The 17,883-nt window shown below is 37.9% G+C and overlaps 1 protein-coding gene across 11 annotated transcripts in view; it reads left to right on the forward strand.

Moving 5' to 3' along the window:
* Pikfyve (phosphoinositide kinase, FYVE-type zinc finger containing) overlaps nucleotides 1–17,883 on the forward strand; it is a 94,124-nt gene that overhangs the window by 13,731 nt on the left and 62,510 nt on the right. For 10 of the 11 annotated variants that reach the window (XM_063237377.1, XM_063237375.1, XM_063237382.1 and 7 more), the window contains 4 exons: nucleotides 2,379–2,586; nucleotides 3,642–3,731; nucleotides 15,257–15,395; nucleotides 16,557–16,714. In XM_063237377.1, the coding sequence (XP_063093447.1) occupies nucleotides 2,379–2,586; nucleotides 3,642–3,731; nucleotides 15,257–15,395; nucleotides 16,557–16,714 (595 nt within the window). The remainder of the gene's footprint in view (nucleotides 1–2,378; nucleotides 2,587–3,641; nucleotides 3,732–15,256; nucleotides 15,396–16,556; nucleotides 16,715–17,883) is intronic. The other variant, XM_063237381.1, reaches the window with a different exon arrangement.

The raw sequence follows: 17,883 nt of genomic DNA on the forward strand, positions 1-17,883 counted from the left end.
ACAAAATAGTAGTTTATTGGTCTTAAAATGAATAAAAGGCAATTTATTATACTTGGTATATTATAGTAAGACCATAGTACAGTGAAGTTTTAGAAATCTTTAGTGTCAATTCAGGTTTTTAATGTTAATAGTAAAAAATAATTAGGGTAAAGCTGTTAACATATTATTAGAAAAGCATAGTCTTGTTCTGCTCAGTGATGGGATAATTCTAAGAGACACATAGCAAAGTACTTTTATCCTTATCGAACAGTATGTTTACATAAGCCTGGATGGTATTGATTAATACCTCAGCCTGGTGGGTTTTTTAATTTTTATTTTTATTTGGGAATGAATCGGTATGTTACCTGGGTATCCAGGTTGGACTTGCTTGTGGGCTTATGTGATTCTACTGCCTCAGCCTTCTGATTATCAATATGACCTCTTGATCAATCAGGAGATGCAGTAGACGTGACATGTATGTGGCTGCTGCCAACATAACATGATGTACTGTCTTACAGTAAACTGTTGTTTTTATAGAGAAAGAGTACACTAAAATAATGATGGAAATGATAGGACAGTGACGACATAAATCAGGGGCAGTTATTTATCATCGCTATTAAGTGCTATATACTACACATAATTGTATGCAGAATTATTTTATAGGACTGGTAGAGTATAGGTTTGTGTCAGCATCATGGACACATGACTGATGACACTACAATAGCTACAGCATCCTTAGGCAATAAGATTTTTCAGGCCCATTATAATCTTTGCTACCACCCTTGTATTACATTTATCTGTCATTCACTGCAAAGTCGCGATGTGGCATAAACTTTGTGGGACCGCTTCTGTTGTGTGCTATCTTGTTATGGAGCTCTGGGGTGCTCATCTGTGTAGAACAGCTGCCAGCATGTGTGAGGCCCTGGGTCAGTTGCCAGCACTACAGATAGCAACCAGAACCCCTCAGGATCCCTCCCTCTCTGAAGGGCCAAGTGTTTGAAAGTGGATCACAGATCTTGATGAGGTCCCAGGCCCCGTCCGTCTTCTCAGAATACTGTGCCGTCAGCCTCTCCCAGCCTTGTTCCTTCCCCTGGCTGCTCACATCTAGAATTCGTAGGGCTTGGAACACAAGGGCCAACAGAGCATGGCCCACCTCCCTGTTCTTCAGAGCTTGGTCCCTGGGACGATGTACAGAGGTGTTTGTGGAGGGCTGGGGATGGAGCTTAGTGGGCACAGCTCTGGGTTCAATCCCCAGCTCACACAAATGCACACACACACACACACACACACACACACAAACACCCACAGCTCACACAAACGCATACACACACACACACACACACACACACACACAAACACACACACAAACACACACACACAAACACACGTGCCCAGAAGTTTGGGTAAATCAGGATAAAAATGAAAGCTTGTCTTTGGGAGGACTGCATCCCTAAAATTACATTTAGAAGTATTAAGTAGCCCTGTTTATCCTCCCAAGAACATTTCATGTCAATCAATATAAGAATGTCTTTTAGTTTTATCCCTAGGTATTACATTGCTTTTAAGACTGTTTAAAAAGTTTTGCAATCATCAGTGTTCCATTCTTCAGGATTGTATAATAGAGACCTTAATAGTGTTTTCTTCTTTACTCAAGGCCTAGGAAAAATGTGTTTGTTCACATTTGTGTTCATTTACTCTATCAAAAGTAGAGTTTTCTGGTACTGTTGGGTCAACTTTTTTTTTTTTTTCTTCCCAAGACAGAGTCTCACAATGTATATGGTACAGACTGGCCTTGAACTCATTATGTAGCCCAGGCTGGCCTGCAATTTGAGGTGATCCTCCTGCCTTAGTCTCCTGAGTGCTAGGCTTACAGATGTGCACCACTATGCCCAGCTGGTCAAAGTTTTAAGAAGTGTATTTTTAAATTTTTTTACTAGTAGTACATGTTTGTACTTCATGATGTTGCATTCACTGCGAGGAGTTGGTATGTGTACATAACACACATTAAGTCTTTTTTTTTTTTTTTTTTTTTTGTCTTTTTCGTTTTTATCGGTACTAGGGATCGAACTCACGACTGCCTGCTTACAAGGCAGGCATTTAGGCCGCTGAGCTAAATCCCCAGCCCCTCACATTAAGTCTTTTTACTTCCCCTTCCTTTTACTTCCCATCTGAAGTAGATTGGCTGCTTGGATTATAGTGATGATTATAGTGATGATTCTTAATATAGGTAACTGAGCCAACCGTAGTATTTTACTTCTTTAGAATGTCTGTTAGTAGGCTTTCCTTAAAGACATTTCTGTTACTACATTACCTGTAAACCCAAGGTTTAAAGTAATTTTGTTGAGTAATGCATCACTACTAACTTTTACTTAATCTTTCCTTTTTATTTTTTCTCCTAGGGGACCTCCGAGCTTGTACATACTGTAGAAAGATAGCCTTAAGTTATGCTTATTCCACAGACAGTAACTCCATTGGGGAAGACTTGAATGCTCTTTCGGATTCTGCTTGCTCCGTGTCTATCCTTGATCCGAGTGAACCCCGAACACCTGTTGGGAGCAGAAAAGCCAGCCGTAACATATTCTTAGAGGATGATTTAGGCTGGCAGAGGTACTGTCCCTGGAGTCTAATTTATTTCTACTTGAGATATACTATTAATCTTGTGATCTGTGAGTGTTTTGGGTTCACATTTACTGTCTTTGAGTTATTTTCTGCACATTCACTGTTTTCTCCTTTCTCCTCGGCTCGCCTCCTCAAGGATCATACATTTATGAACAGCAGTGGTGCTAAGTAACTAGAAGCTAAGCTGCAGGAGAAGCGAGAATTTCTTACCCCGTTCTGTTGTTGGCACCAGGAACAGTGCGTGGTGTGTGACCACTCTGAGAGTACTGGTTGGAAAGGCAGTGGCGGTCACTGGGATTTATCATTCCTAAGGTCTTTGAGAAGCAACATGCTCATAAGATTTTCATTAATATTTTTAAATGAAATTAGATTTTTTCCCTTTTAAAGGGACATTTGTCTTTCCATGTGTCTAAATATGCTGCAGTGCCTGGTAGTAGAAGGTGCTGTGAGCTCTTTCAGGGAAGTTACCTAGAATTTTTTGAATTAAAATTTAGATTCATTAGTTTCTGATCATTTATTCAGCTAAATAATTTTCTTAGGCTTAATACCAAATCCTGTCAGATCAAAGAGCTTAGAATTTTAATTGATGTTTTTCTTTTCTTTGTCTTTTTTTTCCTTTTTATCGGTACCGGGAATCGAACTCACGACCACCTGCTTGCAAGGCAGGTGCTTATGCCGCTGAGCTAAACCCCCAGCCCCTAATTAATGTTTTTCTGATGACTTATTTTCTCAGCTCTTACGGGAAGAAAGGATAAATAAATGATGTATTTAAACAGAAGTAAAAGACAAGTTCTGTAGTTACGCATCCAGCTGATTTTATTGTTGTTTCACATACTTACAAGCTTTTATTATGATTTTTTTGGTGTTTCGTATACTTAAGATTAAAAACTGTACATTTTCCACCTTAATTAAAGGAAGAACAGAAATGGCTCATAGCCTTACTGTTGCAGGCAAAAGATTTAAAAGTTTAAAGTACTTCATTGAAATAGGATTTTCTTCTTGCTGTCCCAAATGATCTCAACGTCTTCCCATTTTCTCTGAAGTTTGATTCATCCAGACTCCTCCAGTTCTTCCCTCTCCACAAGACTTGTGTCTGTTCAAGAGGATGCTGGGAAATCTCCTGCTCGAAATAGGTAAGCTGTCAAATAAAAACATTGTATTCTGTGTCTTATTTTTCTTTTTCTAATAATGAGAGCAAATATTCTTTAAAATTGTATTTAAAGAGAAAAAAAACAAAACAGAGAAAGAGTAGAAATAATATAAAATTTTAAAAAAAGGTAAGAAATCCCTAGTTGATAAGTTCCATATTGTCCTCCTAGAAATTGTTGTTCAAGTTACAAAAATAAAGCCTACCAAAAAAAAAAAAAAAAAGAAAGTCTACAATGTGGGCATTCAAACAGCGAGACTGCAAACAGTTCTGTTTAATGATCCAACAAAAACTTACTCCTGCACACTTCAAAACATACATGCGATTATATCCTTTAGAGCACTTTCTTTTTCTCTCTTTTTTTACATATATGCAGTTATATCCTTTAAAGTACTTTCTTTTCCTCTCTGTTTTACAATAGCAATTGAACATTTTGGGTTATATTACTCCTACATTTCTTATTACTTATACTAGAGACACAATGTGATATTTATAAATATGATTCTTTTTATTTCACTAATGAGGATAGTCTCAAGTTGTCTCCATTTGCCTATGAAGGCCTCAAGATCATTCTTTTTTATAGCTGAGTAATATTCCATTGCATAAAAATACCACATCTTTTTCATCCACTCTGCAGTTGATGGGCATCTCAGTTGTTTCCAAGATTTAGCTATTACAAATTGTGCTGCTGTGAATATGGGTGCACATACATCACTGTGATATGACCTTTTCAGTTTTTCTGGGAAAATACCCAGGAGGCGAATAGCTGGATTCAATGGAACTTCCAATCCTGGATTTTTTTTTTGCGGAATCTCCATTCTGATTTCTACAGTGGTTGCACCAGTCTGCACTACCACCAACAGTGGAGCAGTGTTCTTTTTTCCCTGTAGCCTCGCCAACGTTTGTTATCAGTTGATTTCTTTTTTTTTTTGGTCTTTTTCCTTTTTATCGGTACTGGGGATTGAACTCACAACTGCCTGCTTGCAAGGCAGGCACTTATGCTGCTGAGCTAAACCTCCAGCCCCATCAGTTGATTTCTTGATGGCAGCTATTCTTTCTGGAGTGAGATGAAATGTTAATGCTGTTTTAATTTTCATTTCTGGAATGAGCAGTGATGGTGAACATTTCTTCATGTATTTATTTGCCATTTGTATTATCTTCATCTGAGAACTATGTGTTCATCTCAGATGCCCCCCCCCCCCTTTTTTGTCTTTTTCCTTTTTATCGGTACTAGGGATCAAACTCATGACTGCCTGCTTGCAAGGCAGGCGCTTATGCCACTGAACTAAATGCCCAGCCCCAGATGCCCATTTTTGAATAGATCTTTGAATTTGGGGGGCTTGATGTTTTTCAGTTCCTTGTATGTTCTGGATATAAGTCCTTTGTCTGAGGATTGCTGGCTAAAATTCTTTTCCATTCTGTAGGCTTTCTTTTCAGTCTGTTGGTGATTTCTTTTGAAAAGCAGAAACTTTTCAATAATATGAGATCCCAGTTATTGATTTTTTGAAGTGTTTCCTGTGCAGTTTGCATTTTGTTCATGAATTCTCTGCCTATCTCTATGTCTCCAAAACTTCTACCTACCTTGTCTTCCAGTAGATTTAGTGTTTTTGTTTTAATATTTAGGTCTTTGATCCATTTAGACTTTAGTTTTGTGCCTGGTGATAGGCATGGATCTAGTTTCAGTCTTCAGCATGTGGAGAGCCAAGTTTTCCAACACCATTTATTAACGAGGCTATCCTTCTTCCAGTGAACATGTTTATCCCCTTTGTCAAATATGAGGTGGCTGAGTGTCTTTGTAGTTGTGCTTGCATCTTCTAATCTGTTGCATTGATCCTCAGGTCTATTTCTTTGTCAGTACCATGCTGATTTTATCACTGTGGCTTTGTGGTATAATTTCAAGTCAGGAATTGAGATGCATCCTGCCTTGCCTTTGTTGTCTGGAATTGCCTTTGCTATTCTAGGTTTCTTCTGTTTCCAAATGAATTTTAGGAGTGTTTTCTCTAGATCTGTGAGGTATGTTAATGGTATTTTGATGGGGGTTGTGTTAAATCTGTGTAACAGTTTTGAGAGTATGGCCATTTTCTCTTTCTTTGTTTCTTCCTTCCTTCCTTCTTTCCTTCCTTCCTTCCTTCCTTCCTTCCTTCCTTCCTTCCTTTTTTACTTTAAAGAAGGTAAGATTAATTATAACAAAACAGAACAAAACAGATCATAAGGAAAATTAAAGAAACAGATTTCTAAGCAAGTCCACTGGAGATGTTTACTGTGTATCTTATTGTCTCTATTCTTCCAGATAGTTGTCCTCATCTTCACACACATTGAATACAGACTGAACATTATAGAACTAATCAAATCATTACAGGATGGTGAAGGCATAGATTGGAAAGCTATGACACTTATGTGCCGTGTAGAATTACACAGGTGGAAGGAAGGAAAACCTTGTGGCTTTAGTAAGTAAAGGAGTACAGCTCAAGATCAAGCTCAGGGGTGAAAAGTTTCAGCAACACTCAGATAACAGGTTGACTCTCTTAACTAAAAACTAAAGGAGCTAGTGGGACCCAAAATATACAAAGCATCCTGAGAAGCGGAAAGGTAAGAAATTGCCTAAAAAAGGAAGGCAGAGGACATTGTTAACAGTTTGTCAGTATTTAAAAGTCACAGTAGTCTTATCGCTCTATTTAGTTTGATTTTATTTTTTTTTCACAATGTTGTTTCTTCCTAGCCAAGAATAAGGAATATCCTTCCATTTTCTAATATCCTCTTCAGTCTCTTTTTTTAGTGTAGCATGTTTTTCGGCATATAGGTCTTTTTACATTCTCAGGTTGATTCCTAAGTATTTCATTATTTTAGATGCTATTATGAAAGGTGATATTTCCATAGTTTCTCTTGGTGAGTTTTTTGTTTTGTGTACAGGAATGCTATTGATTTTTTTTTTTTTTTTGTCTTTTTCATTTTTATCAGTACCAGTGATCGAACTCAAGACTGCACACTTGCAAGGCAGGCACTTATGCCACTGAGATAAATCTCCAGGCCCAGGAATGCTATTGATTTTTGATCATTAACTTTGTATCCAGCTACACTGCTGAATTTGTGCATTACCTCTAGTAGTCTTTTTTTTTTTTTGATCTTTTTCGTTTTTATCCGTACCAGGGATCGAACTCACGACTGCCTGCTTGCAAGGCAGGCGCTTATGCCGCTGAGCTAAACTCCCAGCCCCCTCTACTAGTCTTTTAATGGAGTTTTTTGGGTCTTCTATATACAGTATCGTGTCATCTGTAAATAGTGATAATTTAACTTCTTCCTTTCCTATCTTTATTCCTTTTATTTCTCTCTCTTGTCTGATTGCCCTGGCTAGTATTTCCAGAACTATATTGAATAGGAGTGGTGATAGTGGACATCCTTGTCTTGTTTCTGATTTTTAAAGTGCAAGCTTTCAGTTTTTGTCCATTTAGTATAATATTGGCTGTTGGTTTGTCATAGATGGGAGAGCAAATATTTTTGAAAAAGTTGACTGCTTGTATAAATTCCTAGCTCAGAACGACTTTTGTGCTTGTAGCTATTGCTTTCATTCAGTGGCTCTTTTCAGATTCTTCACTGGCTATTTTTTTTTTTTTTTCTCTCCAGTACCGGGAATTGAACTCAGGACCTCCTGCTTGCCAGGCAGGCACTGTGCTGTTGAGCTACATGCCCAGCTCTCCATTGGTTTCAGATATCAGAACTTGTAACACCGTCTGGCTTCTAGTTGGTTAGAAACATGTGGAGGCTTTGAGAGAATGAGCCATGTGGATATTTTGTGGAGGAGTTCTGCAGTTCTAGCAGTTATGAGTAAGATTGCTATAAATGTCCTGGTCACTTTCTCATTGCTGAGGCACAGAACCACAACTTACAGGAGGAGAGGTTTATGGTTTGCTCATGGTTCTTAGAGGATTTAGAGGATAGTTGGCTGCCTCACAGGCAGAAAGGGCACGGCGGAAGGGTGTGGTGGAGGAAGTGATGAGGAACAGAACCAGGAGGAAAAAGTTCGGGGAACACACTCCACAGATCGCATCCCAGTGACACACCTCCAGCTCTGCCCCACCTTTTTTTTTTTGTACTGGGAATCGAACTCACGACCATGCGCTTGCAAGGCAGGCACTTACGCTGCTGAGCTAAATCCGCAGCCCCCACCTTGTAACAGATGTACCCACTGATGGGTACATAACCCCTGGTCCATTTGGCTTCCAAAAACCCCACCTTAGAACACCTGAGGCTTCCTGGGACGTTCAGATCTATGCCATCACAACATCTGCGTGCAGATTTTTGGGTTGATGTAGTTTTTAGTTTATTTGACTAAATTATTGAGGAGCATGATGGTTGGATAATAAATGAGCATGTTTTGTTTTTAAGATATAACCACTATCTTTGTCATTTTTCATTTATACCAGCATGAATGAGAGGTTTTTCTTGTTCTATATCATTTCCAGAATTGGTGTTGCTAGTGTTTTGTATTTTGGTCATTGTAGTAGATGTGTAGTGGCATCTCATCATTATTTTAATTTGCTATTTTTAAAAAAATTTTGCTACTGGGAATTGAATGCAGGACCTTGTGCTTGACTGGCAGGTGTTATTTTCTTATTATATATGAAATAGTGTATCTTTTTATGTACTTAATATGTTACCCTTCTGTCACTGTGATAAAATACCTGATAGGAATGATTTAAACAGAGATTTAGTTTGGCTCATGTTTTTAGAGGGTTCAGTTAAAGGTGACTTGGCTGTGTTGTTTCTGGACCTGGGATGAGACCAAGGCCTGAGTATACCCTTTAAAGGCACACTGCCTCCAACTGAGTTCCTCATCCTAAAGCTTTTGCCACCTCCCTGTAGTACAGTTGGTACTGCTGGGGCATGTGAGCCTTTGCGAAGTGTTCCAGGCCTGAACTATTAGCGCTTGGTGTCTGTCTGCTGTCTTTGGTAAGGGATCTGATACAGACTTTCTGCCCATTGTGTAATCCTGTTCATCTTCTCAATTTTGAAGTTTTTAAAATTTTAGATAAGTCTTTTGTCTAATGTGTTTTTTTTATAACTTTTCTTCCACTGTATGGTTTGTCCTTTCATTCTCTGGACATTGTCCTTTGCAGAGCAGAAGTATGTAATTTTCTTTTTTTCGTTTTTCCTTTTTGTTTTTTGAGACGAGGGTTTTGCTACGTAGTTCAGACTGCCTTGTGCTTGCATCATTCCTCCTGCCTCGGTTTCCCAAGTACTGAGATTTGAGGCATGCAGCACCACGTCTGGCCAAGTATTTAATTTTAATGAAGTGTAGATAATCACTTGTTTCTCTCATGGACTGTGTCTTGGTGTCATCTCTAAAAAAGATGTCATCATATCAAGGCTCATCTGAGTTTTCTCTCAGCTTTTGGTAGTTTTGTATTTCTGCGTTTTACACTTATGTTTGTGATTCATTTTGGATTAATTTTTGTGAAGGCTAAAGGTGCTTTGTGTAGAGCTTTTGTTTTTGTTTTGAGGTGCCCAGCTACTCCAGCACTGTTGTTAAAAAGATTATCTTTTACTCCATTGTATTTCCTCTGCTGTTTTGTCACAGATCAGCACTTTCTGAGTCCGTTTGTAGGCTTTTTCTGTCTTACTGACTTAAAGCCATATTGTCTTAATAGCTGTGTAGTTTGGCTTTATAGTAAGTCTGGAAGTCAAGTTGTATTAGTCTTTTTGCTTTGTTTATTTTCCTTCAGCATCGTGCCATTTTGGGTGTCTTGCCTTTCACTGTAATCTTCAGACTTGTTTTGTCAGTATCTGCAAGAGATTTGAAACAAGATGTGACATCTTGGCAGTGTGGAGTCTTCCTGTTCATAAACATGGAATATCTCTTCGTTCTTTGATTTCTTTCAGTAAAGTTTTATAGGTTTTCCTCGTTTATATCTGTACAGATTTTGTTAAATTTGAGCTGGGCATGGTCATGTGCAGCTGTAATTCCAGCATGAGAAGGCGAAGTGAGGCAGGAGGATCGAGGCCAGCCTGGGCTACGTAGTGAGTTCAAGGCCAGCCTGAGCCATATAGTGAGAACCTTCCTCAAAACCAAGAAGCAAAACGAAAGAAAACTCCTCCCCCCAAAGAACAAATTTTGTTAAAAGTTATACCCAACTATTTAATTTTTTGGAGATCTTAATATAACTGTTTTAATTTTAAATTCAGCTTGTTCATTCCTGATATAAAGGAGGAAGATTAACCTTTGCATATACATTTTGCACCTGTAACCTTTCTTTAATCACTGGTTATTTCTGGGAGTTTTGTTGTTGTTTTGAGTTTTCTTTTTTTTTTTTTGTCTTTTCCATTTTTATCGGTACCACGGATCGAACTCATGACCGTCTGCTTGCAAGGCAGGTGCTTATGCCGCTGAGCTAAATCCCCAGCCCCTTGAGTTTTCTATAGATAATCTTGTCATCAGCAGTTTTCTTTCTAATCAGTAAATCTTATATTTTCTTTTCATGTCATATTGAATTAGGTGATACTTTCAGTACAGTGTTAAGAAAGAATGGTGAAGGACGACCTGTTTGCATTGTTTTGTGACCATAATGAGAAAGTTAAGCTTTTTACTATTATGTCGTTAACTATAAGGTGTTTATAGGTATTCGTCATTGAGTATCAAGAATGAATTAAGAATAGAGGAAAGTTTCCTCTGTTACTACTTCACTGAATTTTCTTTTTATAATGAAAGGGTGCCAAATTATATCAGGTGCTTTTTCTGTGTATATCGATAGGGTTTTTCTGTATATTCTTGTTCAGCCTGTTGATTTGATAGTTTGCATTAATTGGATGTTGTGCCATCTTTGCAAACCTGGGATAAAACTCACTTAGATAAGGAGTATAATTAATGTTTTTACATTGTCATACTGGATTTGCTACTATTGAAGATTTTGTATCTATGCTTGTGAGAAGTACTAGTTTGTTGTATCTTTATCTGGTTTTCTATTACAAGAGTGCTGGTTTCATGGACTGAGTTAGGAAGTACATATTCCCTCTGATTCCATCTTTAGGAAGACAGTGTAAAGATGTGGTATACTTATTGTCCTTAAATGTTTGGTAGAATTTTACCAGTGACTCATTTGGACCTGGTGCATTTGTTTTGGAAAGTTATTAATTATTGACTTGGTTTTCTTTTCTAGATGTGGGCCTGTTCATAATTGTTCTTGTGCGAATTTTGGCAGATGACAACTTTCAAAAAATTGGTCCATGTCCGTTAGATCTTTAGCGAGTCTCCATCTTTCATTTCTGCAATTAGTACTTTGTATTTTCTCTCTTTTTTCATAGCTAGAACATTGTAGATTTTTTGGACCTTTTTAGTGAGCTAGCTTTGGTTTTATGGATTCTGTCTTACTGATTTTCTGTTCTCAGTTTTACTGACTTCCTCTCTTAATTTTTGTTTGCTTTCCTCTGCTTGCTGTGATGTGCTCTTTTTCTAGTTTCCTAAGGTGAAAGCTTAGATGATTGATTTTATATCTTTTCTAATGTGCATATTTAATGCTACAGATTTGTCTGTAAGTTCTGTCTTTGTTGCTTTATAAATTTTGATATATTTTATTTTCATTTACTTGAAAATCAATTTTTCTTGAGATTTTTTTAATCAAATCAATTTTTAAGAATTTTTTTAAATCTCCCAACTATTTTTTTTTCTTTTAGCTGTTATTGATTTGTACTTCTGTTGTAGTTTTTCTATTCCTTTAAATTTGAATATGGTTTGAGTATTGCTCAGAGGTTCATGTGCTGGAAATTCAATCTTCTGTATGGCAGTACTGGGAGATGACAGAATCTAGAGGAAGTGACGCCTAGTGGAAGGTGGTTAGTCCATTGCAGGTGCCTTCTTGAAGGGCTTCAAGGAGTTTCCTGGAACCCTGGTTAATTTTTGTTTCAAAGATTGTTATTAAAATAGGAAGCCTGAACACTGACTGTTTCTCACCATGGGGTGGTTTTCACTTGCATGTGCTCCCACTGTGGTATCATCTGACACATTGTGATACAGTCAAGAAAGCCCTGACCAGAGCTGGGCAATATTGACACTATGCTTTTGAATCTCCAGAACGTGAGTTAAATAATCTTGTTTTCTTTATGTTCCCAGCCTCAGTTGTTTTGTTACAGCAACAAGAAATGGACTAATACATCCAGTGTGTGCTCTATGTTTGTTAATGTTCCATGTGAAATTGAGAAGAATGTAATTATCTTTTCCTAGCTGAGGTGGTTTATATCATATCCAGTTCATTGATGTTGCTGGATTCTATTTGTTCCTTACTGGTTTTTCACCTCCTGTATATCTTTGATAAATGCTCCAGTTTTGCTTCTTGTTTTTCACATGTTCTTTACTTTTTCAGGTAATACTGTTAGCATGTTGATCAGTTTTAAAAATTCCTGCAGGCCCCAGCTATAGAATGCTGAGGTGTGGGGTGAAAGAAAGTGTTAGCCTTGCACTGTGAACTTCACAGGTACTTCAGGTTTTTTCCCCTTCGATGGGAAAAATGCCTGGAGGAGACTGGAGTTGCATACTTTTCTTCTGCCATGTGGGAAGTTAGGGGGGACTGGAGTTTGGTATTTCCCTTCCCGAGTGTATTAGTCTTTGGTATTTTGCCTGGTTAGGGTTTGATGAAATAGTTCCTCTTAGAGCAGGATTGATTAAGAACAGAACTCTTGGGGGCTGGGGATTTAGCTCAGCGGCATAAGTACCTGCCTTGCAAGCAGGCAGTCGTGAGTTCGATCCCTGGTACTGATAAAAAGGAAAAAAAGACCAAAAAAAAAAAAAAAAAAAAAAAAAAGAACAGAGCTGTGGCGTGTTTCAGTGTTTTTCCTGTCCTTCTGAAGGGAGGCTGGAGGGTATTTTTCTTGGGTGTTCACTGTGAGGACCTGTTAGAGCTCCTCAGAGTCTGACTCACAAGTAATGTGCCTAATCCCTTGCATACTTTGTCCACTTAGAGCTTTCAGTCTCTCAGCCTTGTTCACATTGAGTCTCTGGTACTTTACCAATTACGTTGAAGATTTTTCTATGCCAGTACTGTTTTCCAGGGATGTTTCTATTTGTGAGTTTCTGCTCCAGTAAATTGTGAGTTTCTGTATCCCCTGGTCTGTGTCTCTATTAATTGGCGTCATAGTTTGCTCTGTGACTCCATATGACAGCTCATAGAAAAGTTGCTTTCAGTTTGTGTTTAGCTTTTTAGTTGATGTTAGGACAAAGTGAAGACTTTAAGATTCTTATATGTCAGATCAAAGATGGGAAATAATCTTTTTAATGTTTTAGTGTTTCCTCAGAACAGTCAAGTTCCTTTATATCACTGTGGTATAAATTCAAGAAATTGGTGATAAATTTTTATCATCTAAGTAGATTGTGTTCTGTTTTGGCTAGTCGTCCTAATGATGTGCTTTGTATTAATTCCCTCCTTGTCTGTAATCGTGTGTTACAGCTATATCTCTTGGACTTTTTTAAGCCATTTTTACTTTTCATGATAGTAGTGTTTGTGAAGAGGACACGTGAATTGACTCAATCTTTTGTCTTGGGTTTCTCCCTTGGACAGTGAAGTTACCATTTTTTTCCTTTGTAATACATGATATGTGGGGGAGATACTTTTAATACTATATAAATATTTTCTCCCTTATCAATCTCTCATTTAATAGTGTTACCATTCATTTATGGTTCTGCCCAAATCAAATGTTACTATGATGGATCCAAAATGGTGATTTTTTGTTGGTTTGTTTTTGTGTTTTGTTTTCTGTGAGACACAGTCTTACGTAGTTCAGGCTGATCTTGAACTTAAACTATGTAGCTTAGGTTGGCCTTGAATTCACAGAGATTCTCCTGTCTCAGCCTCTGAAGTGCTTGAGTTATAGATGTGTGCCATCACACCTGGCCAAAAGGATGATTTTTCTAACTTTTCCATTCCTTCTACACTTACTGTTTGATGTTCTACTTCAGGAAAGCTTTCCCTGATTGGAGAGTTTTGAAGGTAGAGTGGGGAGGGTGCCATGATCTGAATTATGTTTTGAAAGCAGTAACGTAGCTGCTAAAAAAAAAAAACTGCCGTGAATGCTGCTGCCGAGTGCTGTTTGGTGAAAAGTCGGGCTTGTGAAAGCATCATAGTGCCCCTCATCCTCTGTATTCACCGAGTCTGGCACCCTGTGACTTCTGGCTCCTCTCCCAAATCAGAATGAGCGTTTTGCACTGAAAGAATATGTCAGAAAATGAATGGCTGATTATTTTTGCTCATAGACTGATCTCTGTGGCTATTATTATTAGCTATTATTCATGACTTCCTGCGCGAGTACTTTCTTAAAAGTATTTTCACCTTTACTCTAGAAAGAGGATGTTTTCAGTTCAGACTTAGTTTTGAGTGACAGCCCTTATCTAGGCAAATTGCTTGTTGATTCTTGATTTATCTACAAAATGGAGCTAGTAATACCTATACTACAGAATGCTGTAATGAGAAACCATGTATTAATGATTGAGTTATAGTGTGTAAGACAGATGCTTCTGCCTTTCTATATGGGAGCTAAACCTTCATTTTTTTAAAAGGTAGAAGCTAATTAAATGTCTAGTTAGGGGCTGGGGATTTAGCTCAGTGGCATAAGTGCCTGCCTTGTAAGCGGGCAGTCGTGAGTTTGATCCCTGGTACCGATAAAAAGGAAAAAGACAAAAAAAAAAATGTCTAGTTAACTTAAAACATTTTTTAAGCAAAAGCTCACTTGATCCTGATATTCTACTTACAAGTTATTTTCCTGGTGAGGCAAAATAATAGATATTTATATTCATACTGATATATAATGTGAGGAAACTAATTTCCACTAATAGTTTGTTAATGATCAAGTAAACATATAAAAATTGAGGCTGTTTTAAATGTAGGTCTGCTAATGGGGAAAAAAGTGAATTCTTTTTTGGGGGGTGCAGAATGCTTCGCTTTTGTTGGGGCTCGAAATTCATATTCTACACCCTCAGATTGATCGCAAGATAAAATGAATCCTAGCTCCTGGGCCGTGCAAAAGCAGGAGGCACACTGGGCTTGGCGGACCCTGTCAGTAAGATGATTTCAGCATTTACTTGTTACTGTTTACCTCATGTTTAGTATTTTTGAGTTTGTACCCATTTTCTTTGAACTAATACTGACACATGAACAATATAATTCTTTTCTTGTACTTCCCATAACTATTTTCATTAAACTTATTTTCCAGTAATTTTAGTTTTTAAACTAAAAGAAAACCATTTTTTGAAGATGGGAAAGAGAAAAAGAGAGATGACACAGCTATTTGGAATAAGCAGGGAGAATTTGAAAGTGAATTGCTCCTCCAAGTAATTTTAGGTTCACCAAGAAATTACAAATATATTACAGTTTCTGTGCATTCTTTCTTAGTTACAAAGTACATCATCATTACTGCTTTAAAAAGTGTCTTAAACAATGGCAAGAAAGCTTATTTAAATACGACTTTTAACTATAATTCTGTTCATTGATGAAAAATTTATGAACTTGTCTTTGCTGTTTATTTTCATTCTAGGTCAGCCAGTATTACTAACCTGTCACTGGATCGATCTGGTTCTCCTATGGTACCTTCATACGAGACATCCGTCAGTCCCCAGGCTAACCGGATGTATGTCAGGACAGAGACCACCGAGGACGAACGCAAAATTCTCTTGGTACCAGTCCAGTATCTTTGACTTATTACTAGTTTGAGCGTAAAGCATGTTTGTTTCACTGATATTTTTTAAAAAACGTATAAATGAAATAGCATGTTAATGTAGCAGAAGCAGCATGTGGTGGTGCGTGCCTATAATCTCAGCACTTGGGAGGCTGAGGCAGGAGGATTGCTGCAGGTTCAGCGCCAGTTCAAGGCTAGTCCGAACTGTAGGGTGAAACTTTGTCTCAAAAAACTAAAAAAAGAAAAGAAAAAAAAGTTTAAGCTGAGAAATAATTAGCTTAACTTTCCTGTGGTTATCTGAGAAATTGGTCAAGCTATACTTTTTACATTCATTGAATTAATATTTTCTTTACCTCTTTCGTCTGGGAACATCGGAATGGCTTAAATTTGGCTTCAAAGGATGAATTGATGTTGGCTAGGCAGTAAGAAAAGTGAGTCTCACTAACAGGGAAGGTAGAGGTAAAAATACACATGGCGTTTTCCACTGGCTGAGGCAGGGATTATTAATTGGGAGAGTTCCAGTTGGAGCTGTGGGCAGTGAGAATGGGAAGTTACTTGGCTTTACTGTGTAGAAGGTGATGAATTCAGTCCTCTTCCTAAGTTTAAGCTTGTAGGGCCAGGGGTATAGGTCAGTGACCTGCGCCTGCCTGGAAGATGTGAGGTCCTGTGTTTGAGTCCTGGTACCAGAAAAAGAGATAAATTTGCACTTGTACTGAGCAGTGTTGAAAGGTTTTTTTTTTTTTAGCAGAAGGTAATTAGAGACTTCCCTTAGGAAAATTTCCTTGGCAGTTGTGTGTACAAGGTGAGAATGGTTAGGACGCGGTACCGTGACAGTTAGTAGGAGCAGTTAAAGTTGGGTGATGGGCTGTGGTCTCTCATTACCTTGGCCCATCTCTAAAGAAGGATGTTTTTTGTACTTAACTAGGAGACGCGTGATATGTGCCATTGACTGAAAAAGCTAGTTCCTGGGAAAGTTCTTAAGAGAAAAAAGTTGAAGCTGTTTTCCATGGATGTTTCACATTAAATTGTCTTAAATTAACTGCTATAAAAAATCCCAGTCAACACTTCCTTTATGAATCAAACAACATAGGAAAGCATATGAAAAGGTATATAGCATTTTTTCTCCGGAGTAATGACTTGTTTTTTAATGTGATTGTAGGACAGTGTTCAGTTAAAAGACCTGTGGAAAAAAATCTGCCATCACAGCAGTGGGATGGAGTTTCAGGATCACCGCTACTGGCTGAGAACACACCCCAACTGCATTGTGGGAAAGGACTTGGTCAACTGGCTCATTCGCAATGGGCACATTGCCACAAGGTATTGGGAGCCTAAGAGGGAGATTTCAATTTTCTTTATTATTTTTTAAGTAGGACACATGTTTGAAGATGTAAGGTAACACATTTCTTTGTGAGTTAAGGTGCTTTTCTTTTTTTTCTTTTTGGTACCAGGGATCGAAGTCACAACCTTGCACTTGCCAGGCAGGCACTTAACCACTAAGCCAAATCCTTGGCCCCAGTACTTTTCTTTTTTAGTGTATTTGATGGTTTGGGGAACTAGTCAACCTTCCTTCCACCTGAGATTTAACTAGTAGAGAGTAATTGCAAGGAACTTAATAAGGGTCATAGTTTACCTTATTAAAAGCAGAAGTAGTTCTCAAATCATTGGTCTTTAACCAAACAGGATTGGAGAATGCAGCTCAAGTCTAAGGTGTCAAAGGATTCTCCTGCTACTGTTTTCTAGTCTAGACATTGTAGTCTGTGTTGAGCAGAGGCTCTGCTGTGCTCAACACAGACAACAAAGAATAGCAGGTTAGGTCAGTTCCCTTTCCAGTTAACATGTCCCTGGCTCTCTGCTATGTGCTTAGATGAGCTTTTCTTATGATGAAACAAACATCTAAACTAGTAAGGTTAGAAACAGCTTTAAGAAGACAAGCCCTGGGTTCCAGTTTTGGCTCTATCTCTTTTTAGTTTTGTGTGTTTTGTCAAATTATTCAATACTTTTTAGATGAACCTTTGTTCTCATGTGGGGGAGGTATTTTGGGCCTTTGAATAAGCAGTGTAGATAAAAATGTCAGCTAAGTGCTTTATAAATTGAGAAATGCCATCTGTTATACTGTTACCTATTTCATTCAGATTAGACATTCATATTATATTATATATAATAGTTTGCTTTGCCTTCTTATCAAGACTGAAAGCTCTTTGTGTAAAGGAGCCATACTGTTTTCAACACTTTTTAACTCCTCTGTTAAGAACAGAAGTGTAGCTGCGTGTGGTGGTGCATGCCTGTAATCCTGACACTCAGGAGGCTGAGGCATGAGGATTGTTGAGAGTGCAAGATCAGCCTGTACTACATAGTTCAGAGCCATCCTGAACTAGATAGTGAGACCCTGTCTCCAAACAAAACAAAACAAAACAAAAAACTGTGCATATATTGGGTACTCAAATTCTTGATATTTTTTTGGAATTAGGTTTTGTTAGGACACATTA

This window comes from Cavia porcellus, unplaced genomic scaffold (genome assembly GCF_034190915.1).
Source record: "Cavia porcellus strain 051 isolate PalLab524CR breed Dunkin Hartley unplaced genomic scaffold, mCavPor4.1 scaffold_26, whole genome shotgun sequence".
Lineage (NCBI taxonomy): Eukaryota > Metazoa > Chordata > Mammalia > Rodentia > Caviidae > Cavia > Cavia porcellus.